This window comes from Ascaphus truei, chromosome 3 (assembly GCF_040206685.1).
Source record: "Ascaphus truei isolate aAscTru1 chromosome 3, aAscTru1.hap1, whole genome shotgun sequence".
NCBI lineage: Eukaryota > Metazoa > Chordata > Amphibia > Anura > Ascaphidae > Ascaphus > Ascaphus truei.
Genome location: NC_134485.1, coordinates 57,346,292 through 57,366,846, shown reverse-complemented (window position 1 = coordinate 57,366,846; position 20,555 = coordinate 57,346,292). Strand labels below are relative to the sequence as shown.

General features: G+C 43.3%; 1 protein-coding gene across 1 annotated transcript in view; it reads right to left on the bottom strand.

Annotated features, from left to right (window-relative positions):
- CRYBG3 (crystallin beta-gamma domain containing 3) overlaps window positions 1-20,555 on the bottom strand; it is a 156,422-nt gene that overhangs the window by 98,236 nt on the left and 37,631 nt on the right. The window contains exon 2 of the mRNA XM_075594047.1: window positions 10,373-10,442. Within this exon, the coding sequence (XP_075450162.1) occupies window positions 10,373-10,442 (70 nt within the window). The remainder of the gene's footprint in view (window positions 1-10,372; window positions 10,443-20,555) is intronic.

The following is a 20,555-nucleotide window of genomic DNA, read 5'->3' as shown; positions in this document are numbered from 1 at the left end:
GTACCGGCGGGTGACTGCTCAGCTTGGAGGTCACACCGGACAAGGTAGCATACAGCTCCGGTGGCGAGATGGCAGCAGATAGATTCTGGAACGCATTCACCCAGGCGGTAAGGCCCAGGAGCAAGCTTTCCTTTTGCCCCACATGGCGCACAGAGCATAGCTCCATAGTAGGCTCTGCATCGGAATAGAATAAAAGAAAAACCTGGGCACTGAACTCTGGGGTGAATGTGGTTGGTAGACATAAATAAAAATAAATAACCAGAGATACTACCTTACCGGGGGTTATGGTGGTCCCTGGATTATTTTTGAGCCTGACGAAACCCGAGTAAGGGGCAAAACGCGTAGCTCTGATTTGCTCACTTTTTTGACCTCAAGCGGCCACCGTAGGGAGATGAGGAAGCAGACATCACAGCCCTGGGACTCGGACGTGGGAGCAGGGAAGCCACCAGGAACGAACGCGGAAACGGATCCCTTCAGTGCCACTGAGGTCTGATATTTGTAAGTGCAGACCTTTAATTTTATTTTCTATCTATATATATAAAACTGAAACTGCTGTTTGTGTCTGTAGACCATTTGATTGGTCCGTCGGTCCGCCCGCCCTCCCTCCCACGGCTCTCATTGGCCAGTGTGTTTTGCCCCTCCCCCCTGTCCCACCCCCCCACGGCTCTTATTGGACGATTTGCTCTAACAGTCTAACCCACTGTTACACATGCACCACCCTCACACCGCATGCGCCTCCAAGACTGCCTACCACACACTGTTCACCAGCAGCCGCCTCCCGCCCAGGTAAGTTAGTAACCCGCCACCTCGCACCCCTGCGCCTCCGGCCTCCCCCTCCAGCTCACACCCCTGCTGCCGGACCGCCACCTCACACCCCTGCACCTCCGGCCTCCCCTCCCAGCTCACACCACTGCCGCCTCAAACCCCTGTGCCTCCCGCCGCCCCACACCTCTGCGCTTCCCGCCGCCTCACACCCCTGCCGCCTCCCACCGGCCCGCTGCCTCACACCCCTGTGCCTCCCGCCGTCTCACACCCCTGTGCCTCCCGCCGCCTCCCGCCTAAACCGGCAAGGAACAAGCGGTGGAGCGGATGGCCGGGAGAGTAAGCGGGGGAGCGGGCGGCCGGGAGCAAGCGGGGGAGCAGCGGAACGGGTGAGTAAGCGGGGGAGTGGGTAGCCGGGAGCAAGCGGGAGAGCGGGTGGCCGGGAGCAAGTGGGAGAGCGGGCGGCCGGGAGCAAGTGGGAGAGCGGGCGGCCGGGAGCAAGCGGGGGAGCGGGCAGGAATCAATCAAATAATTTCCCCCATCCCCCCCCTCACCCGTACCCCAACAATTTCAGACACACCGCCTCCTCCCGCCTCAACTGCCGTCTCTGAACATCCCCCACACACGGAATGATCCGCGTGGGAGCAGGCGGACAGGGGAGGGAGCGGGCGGACGGGGGAAATAAAATAATAATCCCCACCTTCCGTCACCTGTACACCACCAATTTCAGCCCTCACGCCTCACCTCCCGCCTAGGCCAGGAGCACATATGGCGCTTCCTGCCACCGCGTGCACGCGCCTCCGTCTGCTGAACATCACCGAGCCAGCGGGGGAACGGGCGGACGGGGGAGCAAGCGGCCGTCGGATACATAAATTATGTCACTTACCCCCCTCCCTGGAAAAAGGCTTCCTTCCTGTACTTTGTTGAAACTCTTTATTGCATAGTTACGTAGTAGATGAGGTTGAAAAAAAGACTTATGTCCATCAAGTTCAATCTACGTTAAATTTAGACGACAAATACTTATTCTATATTTGTTTGGCGCTTCCTGCCGCCGCGTGCACGCTCCTCTGTCTGCTGAACATCACCAGCAGACGGAATGTTCCGCGGCCGGGGGGGGGGGGGAGCGGGCAGCCGAGCCAGCGGGGGAGCAAGCAGCCGCCGGATACATTAATTATGTCACTTACCCCCCCTCCCCCCCTTCCCCCCCTCCCTTCTCCTCCTTCCCTCCCTTCCCCACCGCCCCCCTCCCTCCCTTCCCAGGAGTTGTGGGGGGGGCGGGGGGGGGGGGGGCGACAAGTTGTTGCGGCTTCATTTTCCTCTTCCATTTCCTGGCTGTTGGGAAAGCTAGTCGAACTACGTGTGTGAAATAAATATGGCAGACATGATTAAGGATTTTAATCAAGCTGGCACACAAGGAGTTACAAATTGTCTTAAACACACAAGAATTGTTTTTATGACCTGTTAAACCCCTGGCCAGGCCGGTGTTTTATAGGACTGATAGTATCCTGAGATAATGACATCTGGGTATGCGGAGGGGATTGAAATACAGCTTCCCTGTTAAACAAGACCCTTTTAAATGTACCTTGCTAGGCATTCTTTGAGGAATCCGGCAGACTATCAGGGTGCGTGGCTAAGAAGATATTTCAAAAAGAGTAAATGTATTAAATATGAAGTTATCAGGGGGCAGACACCTATTCCCAAGAATAACAAATAGATATTTGAAACAGTTACAATGAGACAGATCAAATAAGGCCACACTTTTCCCGTTTATGAGGTGGCAAGGGACAGATATCCATTTGTGGCTCAAACTTAGGAGCAAGCCGGTCAAAATTAGTCTTGTTACATTTGGCAAACTCGCCCGAACCTACTGATATGAATCACGTTGTTCCAATTATTATAGAAATAAAGATAGGAGCGTGTTTCTATATTCAGCCAACATTTAAAGAGTCAAAAGGAATGTTTTTGTTTTCTTTCAAGTTGTAAAACTGTCAAGCTGATTGACGAAAGGGGCGGACTCATGTTGTGCTCAATTAAGTGAATTTAGAATATAAAGTCTTACATTTTAGTTATACGTTAAAATTTCAGCTAAGGCAGTGTCCATGGTGGAACACTTGAAATCTCAATGTCCACTCAAGAGCAAGATCTGATCAATGTTAGACGATAACCTAAGTTAGATTCTTTGTTTATCCTTTTTTATGTGTTGAAATTGTCTGCATTTACTATAACAGTATGTTCTAGTAATAATCTTTTTCTGTAACCTAAGCAAGGTATATCTTGTACTGTATATTAAAGCTGAACTTTAATAAGTAATACTTTGCGCTGTGACATGCTTTGTAGGGAGTTATTTCCATTTTCGGACATATTTTGTTACAGATGTGTGTATTAAGTGCATAGTTTTTCTTAATGAACAGAGGCGAGAGGCTCTGTACATCTTTTAATAATACCTTTGGTGGCAGCAGCATATAAAGATATATATTGTAACAGAGTAAGGGTAAATATTAACCCATTTGTAGTACATATAGAAAAAGAAAGTTAAGGCAGTTAGTTAGCCATGTGTATTAACCCTGGTTGCATATAAGTCACGTGCTCCATAGTGTGCGCTGTTCCTGACAGATAGTATATTGGGACAGATTGAGGGGAGATATTAGTTATTTGATGGTACATGCATGGTGAAAACTGACTCAGCCATCCAGCTGTGTGTATTAACCCTTGTCCCATATACAGGTCAAAGGCTCACAGGTGTGCCGTACATAACGATTTGTATTTTTGTAAATAAAAGGAAATAATTTTGAATGTCATGCATGCAGTAGATTTTTTCCAAAACTGATATATGCCATCATGTCAAAAGAGAGCTGACATTAGCAGCAGTTGTTTTGGACCTAAAAGGCCTACAATAAAATACATAAACTGACAGCAAAAAAAACTCAACCCACATAGTCTGCGCATTTTTCTACCAACTGTAAAGACTAGTTCATTCATTGTTTGCTTCAATATTTAAGAAACCCTTCACTGTATTAGCATCCCTGCACCTATGCTGGGTGACTGTCCCATATATTCAACACTCATTTTATCCATAATCATCATAGCACGACATCGAGCATCCACTTTCCCTGCAAATTGGCTTCCTTCCTGTACTTTGTTGAAACTCTTGATTGCATAGTTACGTAGTAGATGAGGTTGAAAAAAGACTTTTGTCCATCGAGTTCAACCTACGTTAAAGTTAGACGACAAATACTTATTCTATATTTATTTATTTATCAAATGTTTTACCAGGAAGTAATACATTGAGAGTTACCTCTCGTTTTCAAGTATGTCCTGGGCATAGAGTTAAGATGACAATTAATACATGGTTACAAATACATAGTTACATAAGTGAACAGGGTATACATTAAATACAAGACATTGCATGCACAGTTAGAGATAATATATATTATAGGCGTATGCAACAGTTACAGACCAGATTAAAATGTGAGACAGCTTTAGTTTTGAAAGAACTTAGACTGGTGGTGGCTGTGAGAGTCTCAGGTAGATTGCTCCAGTTTTGGGGTGCACGGTAAGAGAAGGCGGAGCGGCCGGATACTTTGCTGAACCTTGGGACTATGAACAGTCTTTTGGAGGCAGATCACAGATGATAAGTGCTGCATGTGGTAGGGGTGAGGAGCTTGTTCAGATAGACGGGTAGCTTGCCCAGAAAGTATTTGAAGGCAAGAAAGGAAAGATGAACTTTGCGCCTAGACTCAAGTGATGACCAATCTAGTTCTTTGAGCATTTTGCAGTGATGTGTGTTCTAGTTGCATTGGAGAACAAAACGGCATATTGAATTGTAGAGGGTATCAAGTTTGCCAAGGTGGGTTTGGGGTGCCGAGCCATATACAGCTAAACCCCGTTATAACGTGCCTCGTTATACTGCGATTCGGTTATAACGCGGTTTTCCCGTGGATCCCGTTTAAAAAAAAAAAATTTACATTTTTTTTTTTGCACACTGCACACACTCACTGCACACACTCACTGCACACACACTGCTCATTGCTCACACTGCCACACTGCACACACACTGCTCATTGCTCACACTGCACACACTGGCACACTGCACACACACTGCACACACACTGCACACTGCACACACACTGCTCATTGCTCACACTGCACACACTGCACACACACTGCTCACACTGACACACACTGCACACACACTGCTCATTGCTCACACTGCCACACTGCACACACACTGCACACTGCACACACACTGCACATTGCTCACACTGCACACACTGACACACTGCACACACACTGCACACACACTGCACACTGCACACACACTGCTCATTGCTCACACTGCACACACTGGCACACTGCACACACACTGCTCACACTGACACACACTGCACACACACTGCTCATTGCTCACACTGCACACACATTGTTCACACTGCACACACTGACTAAGTAATGTACAATAACCCCATGTATTTAAATCCACCCTACAACAATCCTGCATACATGTTTGGTACCAAGTAAAAATGCGAGAATTTTACAGAATGAAGGACCCCCAATGCATTCCTCCTTTGCAAACCGATAAAGAATGAGTTTGTGCACTATAGGGGACTGCTAAACATTACAGGATAGTAAGTTGCATGCCTTCTCAGTAGTCACAGGACTGACCTGTTTTTTTTTCTACCAGCTGTGTCTTTCCACAAAAATGTGTAACGTTTAACCAACCCCCTTCCCCCCCCCCCCTCAATCATGAAGGCCCCTCCTCTTGATCCCCACCCTACCGTGTTTATCTGCAACTTGTCTCAAGCTTCGTTCAACAGGCTGTTTAAGGAATCCACAGCTCTCTGAAAGCTCAGATAGGAAAGGCATCTGCGGTGCAGCACAACTAGATATACACAGACACACACACAGACACACACACACACACACACACACACACACACACACACACACACACACACACACACACACACACTAAATCCCCGGTACTAAGCCTCTCCGAAAGAAAGAAAAAAACTCCGGAAGAAAAAAAAAACACATGGCTGCCGGGGGCTGAGAGAGAGGAGCCTATGAGAGGGAGGGGGCTGTGAGAGGGAGGGGGCTGTGAGAGGGAGGGGGCTGTGAGAGGGAGGGGGCTGTGAGAGGGAGGGGGCTGTGAGAGGGAGGGGGCTGTGAGAGGGAGGGGGCTGGGAGGGAGGAGGGATGAATCGTGCCGTTTTTTTTAAACATTTTATTTATTTAATTAACTGGCGCCCGTCATTGCGGGACCCACAGAGAGGCCAGACGGGCCGCATGTTGTGCAGGCCTCTTCCTTCCTTCCCTCCTCACTCACTCCCTCCCGATCAGGCGCGCGGCGGCCATTTTTTTTAAAATTAGCGCGACCCCGTTACTAACGCGGTGGTCTCGGGGTGGACCCCGAGGACCGCGTTATAACGGGGTTTAGCTGTACTATGTCCCCATAGTCGATAATTGGCATTAGCATCTGCTGTGCGATACGCTTTCTGACCAGCAGACTTAGGGAGGATTTATTCCTGTAAAGTACACCTAGTTTGGCATAGGTTTTGGATGTCAGGGTATCAATGTGCATCCCAAATGTTAAATGGGAGTCAAACCATATGCCCAAGTATTTAAAACTAGTAACAGGAGTTAGGGTGGTGTTAGCGTTGCATAACATACAGAACCCCTATAAGCTCATATTGAACCCCCAAAGTAACCACAACATATATGTATATATATATAGCAACTGTAAATATTCCTGTATATTCATACGTATAAGTGTCAAAGAGGAGTGCTACTGAGCATGGCAATATATATTTAAAACCAGAGACAGAAGCATTAGCATTGGTCTGATCTGGAGCTCAGTCATTTGAAGCTTTAAAAATGTAGTTTTTTTTGGAAATCCAATTTTCAAGTCTCAAAAAGTCAGATTGAAGTATGTGTTCAAGGTCAGAGAGGCTAAGGCTGTCTGCATATAGGATTGTGTCATCTGCATACTGTACATGTGTATTGAAGCCTCCTTACAAGCTGTAGGAAGATCATTGATGAACACTGAGAAGAGTAGGGGCCCCACAACAGAGCCTTTCGGGACACCACAGGTGATATCCAAGGGGCTTGGAGTTAGATCCTGAGATAGACACATGTTGGGATCTACCTGATAGGTAGAAATGAAACCAGTTTAAAGCATGCTTCCCTATTAGAAGAGCACTGGAGCTTGTTAAGCAATATAACATGATCAACAGTATTAAAAGCCTTTGCCAAATCTAGGAATATTGCACCAGTGAGTTGTCCCAGTTCCATTCCACACTGGATTTCATTGCAAACTTTTAGCAGGGTAGTTACCGTGGAGTGTTTGGGGTGAAAGCCAAATTGGGATTGGCTAGGGAAATTTGTCTTGGTATAGTAATCGCTTAATTGGGAGTGAACACATTTTTCCATGACTTTGGAAATATATATACAGTATTAGAAGGCAACCCAAAAAAAATAACAGTGAAACATCATCCAATGCTGTCTCATAAGGGAACAAATAAATTCCTTCCTGACTCCAATAATGGCAATCAGATTTCTCCCTGGATCAACATCCTTCCCATGTTTACTTACTTGGTATATACTTGTATACCATTCCTTTCTAAAAAAAAAAAAAAAAAAAATAGATATCCAACCTTTATTTTAAGATGTCTATTGTATCTACCATCACAGTCTCCGTGGGTAATGAATTCCACATTTTAACTTCCCTTACTGTAAAGAACCCTTTCCTTTGTGGATGGTGAAATCTCCTTTCCTCTAACCTAATTTAGCTAGCCTCTCCTCATGAGTCAGATTTTTCATCCCCTTTATTAATTGAATAGCTCTTCTCTGTACTTCCCTGTTCTAGTTTCATAATGTCTTTTTTATAGAATGTAGGTGCCCAAAACTTTACTCTATATTCAAGGTGTGGTCTTACTAATGATTTATACAGTGTTATAATTATGCTTACTTCCCTTCCATCCATACCACATTTAATGCAAGGTAAGATCTTATTTGCCTTTGCATCTACTGCCTGAGGGAACTTGTAGATTAAGCCTGCTGTCTACAAGCACTCCTAAACCCTTCTCCAGCAAACACTGACCTAATTTTGCACCATTTAATTTGAAAATTGCCTTGCTTCCCAAATGCACAATCTTACATTAAACCTGTATTAAACCTCATCTGTATTAAACCTCAACTGCCATTTACCTGCCCAAGTTTCCAGTCTATCCAAGTACTTGTGGAGAGAAATTACACCCTGCTCTGATTTTACTACCTAACACAATTTAGTGTCATCAGCAAAGATGGAGACTTTGCTCTCTATACAGTACCAATCTCAGACATGGGGACGTCTCTCTGGGACTCCTCTGCGCAGCTCTTCCAGACTTTCTAGCCCAGGAGGACTAACGCTGCAGGGGTCCCGCTTTAATCCTCCCAGGCCACAAAATGTACTGTTTCGGGGCCACAGATTTCGGTGTGTTGATCTGTGGCACCGAAAACAGTAAATCTGGCTACATCTGTATGTAAAAGAAATTGAAAAAGAAGTGGGTGGCTATTTCTCCTTCAAAGGATCCTTAGATCATTTATTAAATATCAGTGAGACAGGTGATGGCACCACGTTTCTATGACCAGTGTTAGCACTTCCTCAGATGGATCTGTATGTAATTTGCCTGCACATCTCAGACTGAAAGGGTACTATATACTCTTTTTTTTAAATCTTTTTTTTATTAAAGTACTTGAAGAACTTTTTAGGGTTGATCTTACTGTCGATGTGTTTAAAGGTTTCTTCCTTAACCCATCACTGCAGCCTTTCTTCCAGGCTGTGCATGTTGAGCTTACTTGACTTGAATGGGAGTTGAATGGGTATTGGCACTATCACACTTTATTGAATAAACCCCATAATGTTTACAGTATGCAATATATGATAGTCACATGTAATGATCTTGGAGCAGTGTTTCCCCACCCTCTCCTTGGGACACCCCAGCCAGGCCACACTTTAGAAATAATAAATAAATTACCAAACACACTTGTATGCCCTTATCTCTCCTATGGTAATATGTGATTAGCTGGTTATCCCGAAAACATAGCCTGACTGGGGTTTCCCCAAGTAGAAGTCTGTGAAACCCTGCATTAAAGAAATAAGGCAGTACAAATGTATACCAGGGATACTGTAGTCTGAATATAAGTCCACTGTATTTTATCTAAACTTTGAAAATAAATAAACTTCTGTTAAACATGTCACCTGATTATGAAGTCAATAGCAGTTAACGCGGGATCGGAGCCCATTAACCTCCCGCACCAATGGATAGCGAATCTCCCCCTTGGGGGATTATTCGGTAAAACTGGGAGATTACCCTTTTGGCTTTCTCGCTTAAAAAGCCCCAAGAAAACGCCAAAATGACAAAGTCACAGTTTGCAGAATAAGCCCCGATGTGTGAGTTTGCCTAAGATTTGCCAGGGGTTCAATGCACTGTGACTGACTTCAATGAGGTTTCCTCTTCGTCTCTAATTGACATATTCATGCATTTTAGTGTAAACTCAAAAACAGAGTCAGAAACAAATATACTATTACAGTCTAAGGGGCCTATGCAGAGAGCAGCGAATTTTAAAATTGGCGAGTTTATTAAAAAGTAACTTTTTTGGAGAGTTTTATTCTCCATATGCAGAAATGTGCGAATTCTGCTATGTTTAACATGAATGCGTGTGGCGAGTTTAAATTGGCGAGATGCGCGCTTCAGAAATGTGTAAAAAAAAAATTGCGCCTTTTTTTTCCCTTTGCTATGGCCGCGAGCGGCAGCTTCTTGCCAATTTTTTCTGGCGAGGCAAAAAGGAGACAATCGCGCCATTTTATTGGCGCGAACAGCCGCTAGATGCCGTTCGCGCCTCTCTGCATTAGGATATTTTTAAAACTGGCGAGATGGAGGTTCTCGCCAGCCGCGAGGCGAGTTTTAGAAATAGAAAAGAAAAATTGGCGCGTTTTTCGTAACTCGCCATTTTCTGCTGTTTTCTGCGCGAATTTCTCCAAAAAATGGCGAATTTTTAAATAGCGCTGCTCTCTGCATAGGCCCCTTAGCGTGTTACATATTCTATTACATCATGTCAACTACATATATAAAAAAATTGCATTTGTATATTTTAATGTTACATTCACTACTAGTTCAACACTGATACCAAGCTTGTTGTCATACTGCAATCATCAGGTGGGCTCACTCTATCCTTTTCTGTTATTGTTGCATTATGTATTTATGTTATAAAATCTAGGCCCTGAGCTTCTCAGCCGCTATTTCTGTGTCCCTGCGAAATGCTATATGTTTTTTTCTGCTTCTCCAGATGTCTTCCCAATAACCCTCTACTTAGGGCTCTTCTTTGAGCAGCAGAGTTATAGAGATTGCTATAATTACTGCACATGATTGGGTGAGGAAGATAGAGGACCTCAGGGGCCCTTTTTCAAGCACTAAAATTGACTAAACACATGGAAGGTAACAAGGCTGTTTGTTTTAAGCAACTTAATTCTGACCACTTTCAACAGTGTCCCCACACTTACATGGACATAGAATAAGCATGCTCTGAAGCATCAATAATTCTAACTCTGACACATAAATCAGTACTGTACCTGTATTGGTTCTGTTGAAGACAAGTTTTCATTGTTATCGGTTGTCAGGTTAGTGGTCTTATCTTCTTGGCTGAAAAACAAAAACACATTGTGTATGACTGGGACAGAAAAATATTTTACATGGCCTATGGATATATGAATTTAAAATTGCATGTATTAGGGGCGTCTGCGCTGCAGGTATTTCTTTATGGCAGAACACATTTGGCTAATGTGCTCATTTAGAGCCCCGAGCAGCTGTGTTACTGCCACTGTTACAAAGTAATTTGTGCTCACAGATTTATTTTCAGAACTGCTAGTAACTTTCCAAGAATAAAAATTGGTTAGCAATAGCTGAAAATGCACAGAGAGACATTTCCTCTCAGTATTATTAGAGTATTCTATCCAAGGTTATTACAATGGTGAAGATGAAATGGCAATATACAAGTAATGTACATTAGCCATTCTGCCTTTATAAATAAATCAATATACGGATGAATTCTAATAATAATAATAATAATAAGGTATTCTTACATAACAGGGACAGAGGCCTATACAGCACATTGAATCATTAATAGGCATAAACTATTTGCGTTGAATGGCTTACAACTGGATATTGGATACATACCAATACTTCGCTTGGACTTGAGTAGGTTTCTCCCAAATTACAAACAAGTTCTCTTGTCACTAAACCACTCCTGTTCTCAAAATATAACACTCACCCAGTTTTGTGAAGCAAAATGTGAACGTTCCTTGAAAATGTTAAGTTATCTTTAGTTAAGTCTATCTTTAGTGATACGATATGTGCAACATTGTAACAAAATAAACCAGGCTATGTCCATCATTACATTTTTACAAAATGTGTTGACAAAAAGTGACATAGTTCAGATATTTATCTTTTAGTTGCAGTTTCTTATACAGGTTGCATTTCAATATGAATCAAATTGCCAATCATAATCTGTTCAACAAACAGACATTTTGGACAACACTTGGGAAAAATATTTGAAAAGCTAATCTGCAAGTTTTGCTTCAAAAAGCAGCAGCAGCTGCAGCAGCACTTTAATGTTTTACTTACTTTTTTCTTGCCTTTTCCAATGTGGTTTCTATATATGGAGGTCTCCCAAGAACCCAGTGCAATGTTCAGGTTACCATGGTAACAGGCATTAGAGATGGAAAAATTGTGCCTTTTACAACACACAATGCTCATGTGTCAGTACACTAACATTATATGAGGTAAACTCCTATAGGCTTCTGGGGGGATTGCTGCTTTAATTTAAATATTTATTATTTTGTTTTCTGCATAAGCAGCATTAAAGCTGCAGTTCAAGCAATATCCTGTGTGTGTGTTTTTTTTATTTTTAATAAATCAGTTCTGTACTATGAGAAAATACTTGTAGCATTTAAAAAAAAAAAACACAATGTTTAAAGACATTTTTAATGTATTCTAATGTAACAAGCATTTTTGCTACTATAGCAACCATTTACAAAGTCACATCCTCTTCCCCTTCTGAAACAGCATCGCCTTTTTGAGCCCTGACCTCTCTAGCAGTGAACCAATTGAATCTAGTGCCTGCCTGGTCACATGATTTTCCTCACAGAATTTTGTCTGTTAGTGCAGCAGAAGATTACCCAGGATGCATTTAGTGAACCCCGAGCCAATCTTCAGGATCAATTACAGGAGAACGGATCGATCAGCAATTTAGCTAATCACTTGTCAGTGTGCAGATTGTAGTTTGCACATATTGACTGAAATTATTATTATTATTATTATTTTTAAAATGGCAGTTTGAACTGCAGCTTTAAGGTGTCCCGTTTCCTGACCCTCCCATATGCCGAGTACATTGTATTGAATCCTAGGCCTTAATAACCAGAGTGAGTCATACTGTGAGAGTGCGCATCTTGGAGCTGCAGGTAAAAACATTCCTACAGCACTTGTCTCGCCAGCACTTGTCTCGGACACTTTTTTAGATCAGGGGTGGTCAACTCCAGTCCTCAAGCCCCCCCTCCGCCCCCAATCAACAGGTCAGGTTATCAGGATATCCCAGCTTCAGCACAGGTGGCTCAATCAGAGGCTCATTCATAGACTGAGCCTCTGATTGAGCTACCTGTGCTGAAGCAGGGATATCCTGAAAGCCTGACCTGTTCGGTGGGGGGGGGGGGGTTGAGGAATGAAGTTGAGCAACCTTGCTGTAGATCCCTATATCTTGTCATACTCAAAATGATCTGGGTGAAATGTTACCCCCAGACCCCACCTCTTTGTTTCTCCTATTTCCAATTACTGGTGGCGGTTGTGATAACAAGAGGTCAAGGTTGAGTTGGAATTATTGGGCTGGGTGCGGGGATGTTCCATCAAAGGCTTTACAAGGCCGGCTTCAAGGGACAGGACCTCCTCTTTTCCCACGCTCGGGAGTAAACAGCCCAGTATTGATTGTCTATTATTGCTTCATGTTTAGGAGTTTGTTTTGAAAATGCGTGTGTGTGTGTGTATATATATAGATACACACACACACAGATACACACACACACAGATACACACACACACACACACAGATGTGCAGAATGTTTGGGTGGTGATACTCTGCCAACAGGGACTCTGATTAATGGTTGACCTGGGACTGGGTCTAAAGTGGGAAGGGAAGCCGTATCTGCTGGGCGGTAGTTACTGGTGGCGCACCCATTGTCATCTTTTGGTGCCGCAGGGACCAGTGTGCTGGGCGGCACCTGGTGGCTTGCCATGGCGCCGGATATCTGCCTAAGGACACGCTGACAGGATGGGGGCACAGTATGTCTCCATTTGGTTTAATGTAGCAATACTTGATTCCCACCCACCCACTTTTTTTCCTTATTTGTGCATATATAAAGCATGTGGCCAGTGGCAGATTTGCTATTAGGCCGGGGCAGCAACATTTTGGGGCAGCAAAAATATCCGCCCCATATACTTTTGTCGCACTCTTGGGCCTATCGAGATGTTACTTAGCTGTTGCAGCAGCCTCCTTACCTGTCGCCCCCTCCTTCTCCTTCTGAACCGCAGCGTTAAATGACGTCATGATGTCACGTTACCATGGCAACGTGACGCCGTGCAATGTCACGTTGGTGACGTCCGCGGTGTGATTTGACACTGCGGTTCAGAAGGAGGAGGGGGCAGCAGCAAGGAGGCAGCCTCAACAGCTAAGTACTGTACCTAGGGGGTGGCGGATTTCCAAATCCACCACTGCATGTGGCAATGTATAATTCTACATTCTTACCTAAACTTGCAATCGTGTGGTGCGCCTGGTATAAATGTGTAAAAATCCTGATTGTGTGACTAATATAATGGCTGCTTCAGTCAGCAACTACAATGTATCCTGATATTACTAAGGTAACATTATCTATTGTTACAGTTTACAGCTCAAACTGCTGGGAATATTGGCAACAAATGATCACACACAGGAAAGTGTTGCAAATATCTTGCAATGCTTGGGAGGTGGCTAAACCCGGCTATAGAAATCAAAGGGTGCTTTAAAACGCATTAAAAATGGCATTAAGAGTTGAATAATAATTTGAAAAAATATATAGTAAGTATTATCTAATACTACAGAACTGATTTATTTTTTAAAAAAAACATAAGATTTCACATATTTTGCTCCTTTAAACAAATTATTTTGTGTTAATAAAGCTCATGCCCAACTTTATCTCCAATCTTGGCAACCTGGTGTTCTTCGGAGGTTATGTTTGGGGAGGTAATGGAGTCTTCGAGCAACAAGCGCATACTGTAGAAAACTCAATACTGTACGTGGTGCACTTTTTTTGTTACCTTTATGTAACTTATTGCTACTTGAAAGATGTACATGTGTCAGGGAATGTATACCTACTAGAATGCCTATTTTAATTTGAATACCCCTAATTGTGCATGCTGTTCTTTACAATATACAGATATAAGCAGGGCAATGCATATTATTCATTCGGCCCAGGGAGTTCCCAAGGAAATGGCTCAGCATACTTTTCCAACACTTGCACTGCTTTGGCTCATGTAGGAGAGAAAGCAAGAACGCATACATAGCACCGCGAGTCGCCTGGCATACTGGGACACTCGCCTAAGCAAAGAAAGAAGCCTGCAGATCATTTGTAAATGCTGCTCATCTATTCCCTTGTAGTGTCGTTGAGTACAATAGAGTAGGAGCCTGGCTCCTCTCCGGCAATCTTATTAATCAAATACAAGGACAAAGCCCTGTGTGTGTGCATTGGAAGCAGGCTCCGTAGGTCATAGGAGAATGAGAAAGACATCTAGGGGTTATTCCATTCTGTACGGGCCGGGCTATTAGCGTCACTCCGACATGTTGAGCGATGTGACAGAGGAGGTAGGTGTCATAGCCTAACAATATATACTTATATACACAATGAAGGGAAGGAAGGGAGATGAAGGGGTGGTGAATAAATAAACAAACGAACTAAATAAATAAACAGAGCGATGATTAGTCACAGTGAATTAAATAATCATGCCAAATTGTGTTACAATACTTCTATATGCACAGTGTTTTATATCAGTTGTTCAGCACTGAAGTCGTGTCCCACAATGCCTTACATAGCGCTATGTTGACCTCCTTTCCATGCAGATACATTGGGTGGTCTAGGACATTTGGTCACGACTCACCCTAAAAACCCCTAACCTAAGCCCTTACCCTAAAACCCCTTAAATGAATCCCCTACCCTAACTGCTAAAACCCCTTAAACTAACCCCCTACCCTAAACACTAATAAAGCTTACCTTAGTAGTGGATCGGCTGTGGCGGCAGGGTGAATTGTCGGTGGCCATTTGTTCGCGGCAAAACGGCAATGACCAAATGTCCCATTCGGACATTGGGGTCCCGTTTATGGTGGGGTTTTATATTAGTCAGTTTGTGGGGTCTGTGTTAGGGACCTAGGAGTCTGTTTTTTTTATCATTGGGTATGCGGTAAACGTTCTGCGTGGGGTGCATTGGTCATGAGAGGTCTCTATTGATCATTGCGGGGAGTTAAAAAAAACAGGCATATGCCTTTTATAGCTGGATCATGGATCTGGATCACATTTGTCAAGGCCTAAATATGAATTAATAACAGGGATTGTCACGGAGACCAGGACTTTTAACAAATTTATACCGGGATCATTCACTAGGTAAAACACAGTAGTGGAATAAAATGAGGTTTATTCGGGTAAACCCGCGTACACACAGTGAAATACAAAGACACGGGTAAAATACACACTTACTGGGGGTCTGGGGTGAAATCTAGGCTGAAATAGGTGCGGGTGCCTGCTTTGGAAGGCTTACCCTGACGGGATATCCTCTCCTGGTCCTCTTTTCGGCTAAAAATCTTAGCCGCGACCACTACGTTCTAAAACGAAAACTTGGACCTTGCGTCTTACTTTGCCTCAGCTAGGCAGGCTTTCTTAGCTCCAAAAATGAAGCCAGTTGCTCTGCTATTCGCAACAGAGCAACTTTGAGAAGCCAGACTTTGCATCACTGGCCCAAGACACAGGATCGTCTGGTTCTCTGACTGGGGCATCTCCTTACATACCTTCCACTGTTGTATCTTCAGCATGAAAGTAGGAAGAGCGACCAATCAGAGTGTGGGAACCCTATCCCACTAGCCAATAGAAACAGGGGCTCGTCTCTTGGCTGACGTCAGAGGAGGAGGCGTGCCAACCAGGCTCGAAAAGCCGGGTGGGTGGGAAATATGATTTAGCCAATGGGATACGTGCCTATGAGCTGTATCTCCCCCCGCTAACTCATTGCCACCCGCTGGGCAGGCTCCACCAAGTCTAGCAGATACAAAAGGTGTCCCCACAGGGTGCCCTTTGATCTCCGGAACTAGCAATTCGCCCTTCCTCGCCCACCAAACGTTGTTCTCACCTCTGGACATCCTCTCTCCTTTGAACTACAGACCCTATACAGACCTGCTGGCGTCTATGCAGATGCCCAGACTGACTGTATAGAGTCTTATACACAAAGTCTAAAACATTATAAAATATATTTTAATGAAGTATGGACCGTCAGGAAAATTATACTTTTAAGGGAAATGGCTCGAAAACCAGGAGTCTGGGGGACACCGGGTAGTCCCGGTGTAATTCAACCCTGGAACCGGCAAATCATGCCTGCTTGCCAGGGAGAATTAGGGGACTACCGGTAGCTGTGGCCCCTGACCTCCGGCAAACAAAATAATTGCATTTCTACCCAAATATCCCACCTAAAACTTACACACAAGAAATTTCACATTTCTGGGGCAAATGGAACATGGAAAGTGGAAAAGCAGGGGTCACTTTAAACTTTCACATGTTATAATACCTGGTCCCTGGCTTGTGGTGCTAGCGACCCCACGGGTTCAGGAGTAACAAGATGGGCTTAACCTTTATTGTATAGCCTTGTTACCCCCTCCCGTCACAGGGATCAACGTATCATATAGCCAGAATTTGTATGTTAGAGTTTCGCCACATTAGTATCTAACTGTTTAGTGTTCAAAAATGCTGTATCAAAATAATAAAAACAATATTAAAACTGTAAGGCCATCAATCAATAACTTTAGTAGCAAGAAAATCTTGTACACGGTTTGTCTCCCTCATCCTCATTCCTGTTGTTTGCACTTTTCTATCATTTTAACAATGTAACACCGCTCTGAAATGCAGAATGGGTGTCTGTAAAACTGTCTCCTCCACTCAGAGAACCAAATGTGAGAAGGGGAGGCCCTTTGCCAGTGCAGGAGGAAAAAAAAGATATTGATCCAAAACAATGGCATCCAATACAAGGGAAGAACTGCGGATTTCCCTCCTAAACTGCTGACAAGAATTAGTTTACCACGTTTTAGGCTCCGACTCGACTGTAGATTGTGGCTGCTACAGGGACTGGCCCCTTAGATAGGGACAATTAGTTTACCACGTTTTAGGTATGATAGATAGATAGATAGATAGATAGATAGATAGATAGATAGATAGATAGATAGATAGATAGATAGATAGATAGATAGATAGATAGATAGATATTAGTGTCAAACAAATATATAGAATAGTAGTGCCAATTAGGTGATACTAATTCATAAATTGTTAGGTTAAAGTGTAAAATGTGAGATACAAAGTGATAATAATTAATAAGTTGGAAGATGAATAATTATATAATATTCAAATATAAAAAAAAGGTGAATAGTGTACCAACAAAAATTACAATATCAAAATGTGTACTGATAAGAGACGAACAATGCAAACAAAAACATATACAAAACCCCTCTTCCAAATGAAAGTCCAATGTGTATATCCTTCAAGGTGAAAATTAAAGAATTCAAAGCTGCTTCATGGGATGAACCACATCCAGTCACAAGGACATAAAGAAACAGAGAAACAACACGCGCTCGCTCCATAGCGCATAAATGTGCATTTAATAAAATCAAGGGGGAATAGACAAGGAGGGGGAAATAGGCACACTTACAAAAGTAAGTCATAAAAACGGCAATTGTGAAAATAATATCACCGCCAACGTGACTGCTCTGGGATCCAACTTCCTCACATGGCAAGCTCGCATCGTGAGCAAAGGGATCCGGTCAGCTGTTTGTTAACCCTGGAAGTAGCGTGATGCAGCTAAGGTGCTTTCTCAGACTGCCTGCAGGAAAATCCTTTGGTCTTTAGCATGCGCTCTGAGTCTGTCCAGACCAACACAGACTCCTGCGTGATGACGTGGAGTCAGCTCCACCGTCCTTACGCGTTTCGTCACACAGCAGTGACTTTTTCAAAGGATATTCAGATAGCCAATAATGGTGGTTTAAAGGCCCCTGTGTTGCTAGGCAACATGAACATAACAAAGGGAAACCAACAGATAGCCGAAATAGACCAGATGAATCAAACTTATACTGTACATATTAAAAATATACAAAATGGATAAAAACTTACATAATGTAAACATACTAATAAAATATTGCACTAAGAGACAAAGAATAATAAATATATATTCAATATATTGCATGAGCGCCGGGTGTCCTGTCATTTACGTGCGAAAGGGGGGGGGGGGCATTGAGTGCACTGGAAAGTTAGATTTTTTTTTGTTTACATAAGTGCCGAGCGCCCGTGAGCCCGCGCACGGGGACTTACATATATCTATATATGTAAGTAACCGCGGCAAGCGCCGCCCGCTCAGCGCTAGCAGGGACGCAGCCTAAGACTGACAATCTGTCAGATACAGGACAGGACAATACCAGACAAATTTGTATATTGTAAATAAAAAACATATTAAAATATACCCAATTTAATGCGAAGGACGCTACCCAACAAAGCTTAAATATATTATATAACCCGTTGAAAGTTTAAATAAAATTATATATGAATAAAATAAGCCAAATTATATTTTTGGACTTAGAATTATCTACGGACAAAGAGCTTGGTATTATTACCAAGACTCATTTTAAACCTGTGTCCGTCAACAATTACGTTCATTCCTCTAGCAATCACAAAGATCAGTGGCTCAAGAACATACCCGTGGGCCAGTTTAATCGGCTTAAGAGTAACTGCTCGCGGGACATCGATTTTGTTTCTCAATCTAATATTCCGAGTAAGAAATTAGTTGATAAGGGGTATGAGCATAAACATATTGTTGAGTCCTTTATTAGAGTTCAATTGCTTGATAGAACGGAATTATTGTCCAAATCTAAAATAAAGAGATCATGTTCTATCAGTGGGAGTCATAATTCTGTGAGAGCTAATACATCTGTTTCCAAAGCTCCTAAATTTATCACCACGTTTAACCAATCGTTTAAGTCTATTCAGGCTATCCTGAATAGACATTGGGGTTTACTCAAATGCGATCCGCATTTGGGTCCCGTGTTACATGATAAGGCAGCAGTCTTATATAGGAAAGCGACGAACCTTAAGGGGTCCGTTGCACCTGGTTAAAATCAGACAGAATGATTCTCATGCAAATACTATTTTGGCAGGGTCATTAGGGAATTTCAGATGCGGACGGAATCGTTTCATTACTTGTAAACACATTAATATTGATTCATCTTTTACATCATTTACTAAAGAGAAAAGTTACAAAATAAAAAGTCATATTAACTGTTTGAGTACCTTTTATTGTTTACATTCTCACATGCATTTGTGGCTATCAGTATGTGGGCCGCACGATTCGGCCTTTGAGCACTCGCTTCCTCGAGCACAGACGGAATGTCATTAATGGCAACCGTGTTCATAGTGTTTCCAGACATTTCTTTACAACACACAATAAAGATCCGGCATCTCTTAAGATTATTGGTCTGGAACACATCTCGCCCCTTGTTTTGGGGGGCGATAGATTTCAATTTCTGTGCAAGAGGGAAACTTTTTGGATCTACCAGTTAGGCACTTTGGCCCCTGGTGGATTCAATGAGTGCTTGGACACCAGCACCATAGTGTAGGGAGGTTGTTGTTCTCCTTGGTTCTCTGTTAGGTTTGCTTCTTCCAGATACGGAGTTTGCCACTCATGTATTGTTTGGGTGTACATCCTCTGTTCTGTTCTCCTTTTCCCTCCCTTCTTCTAATATGGTGACATGAGTCATCATATTATGTACATTTGGGTTTACACTTTTATAATAGTAATCACATTTTCACACATATATATTAATATAAAAAATTTAAATTATTTTTTTTATTTGTATTATTTTTAAATATTTATTTTTTTATATTTTATTTATTTATTTATTTTCTTCAATATTTACACATTTATTTTATGCACACTGGTTAAATGATTTGGCTTATTTTATTCATTTGGGGTTCATTGGAGGTGCGGGGGGGGGGTCATTTTAGGTGCGGGGGGAGGTCATTGGAGGTGCAGGGGGGTCATTGGAGGTGCAGGGGGGTCATTGGAGGTGCAGGGGAGAGAGATGTGTGATGCAGGGGGGGAAAGTGATGTGAGGTGCAGGGGGGAAGTGATTTGCGGTGCAAGGGGGATGATTTGAGGTGCAAGGGGGGAGAGTGATGTGAGGTGCAGGGGGGGAGAATGATGTGAGGTGCAGGAGGGGGTGGGATGTGTGTGGGTGAGGGGGAGAGATGGGGGTATGAGAGATAGATGGGGAGTATCGCAAAGGTTGATAGTGAGGGGTGCTGGGGGAGATATGAGGATGATGATGAGAGGTGCTGGAGGAGAGATGATGATGATGATGAGTGCTGGAGGAGAGATGATGATGATGCTTTTACCCGTGCCGCCCACATTTTTTTTCCTTGGAGCAGCTCGGCCCTTCTC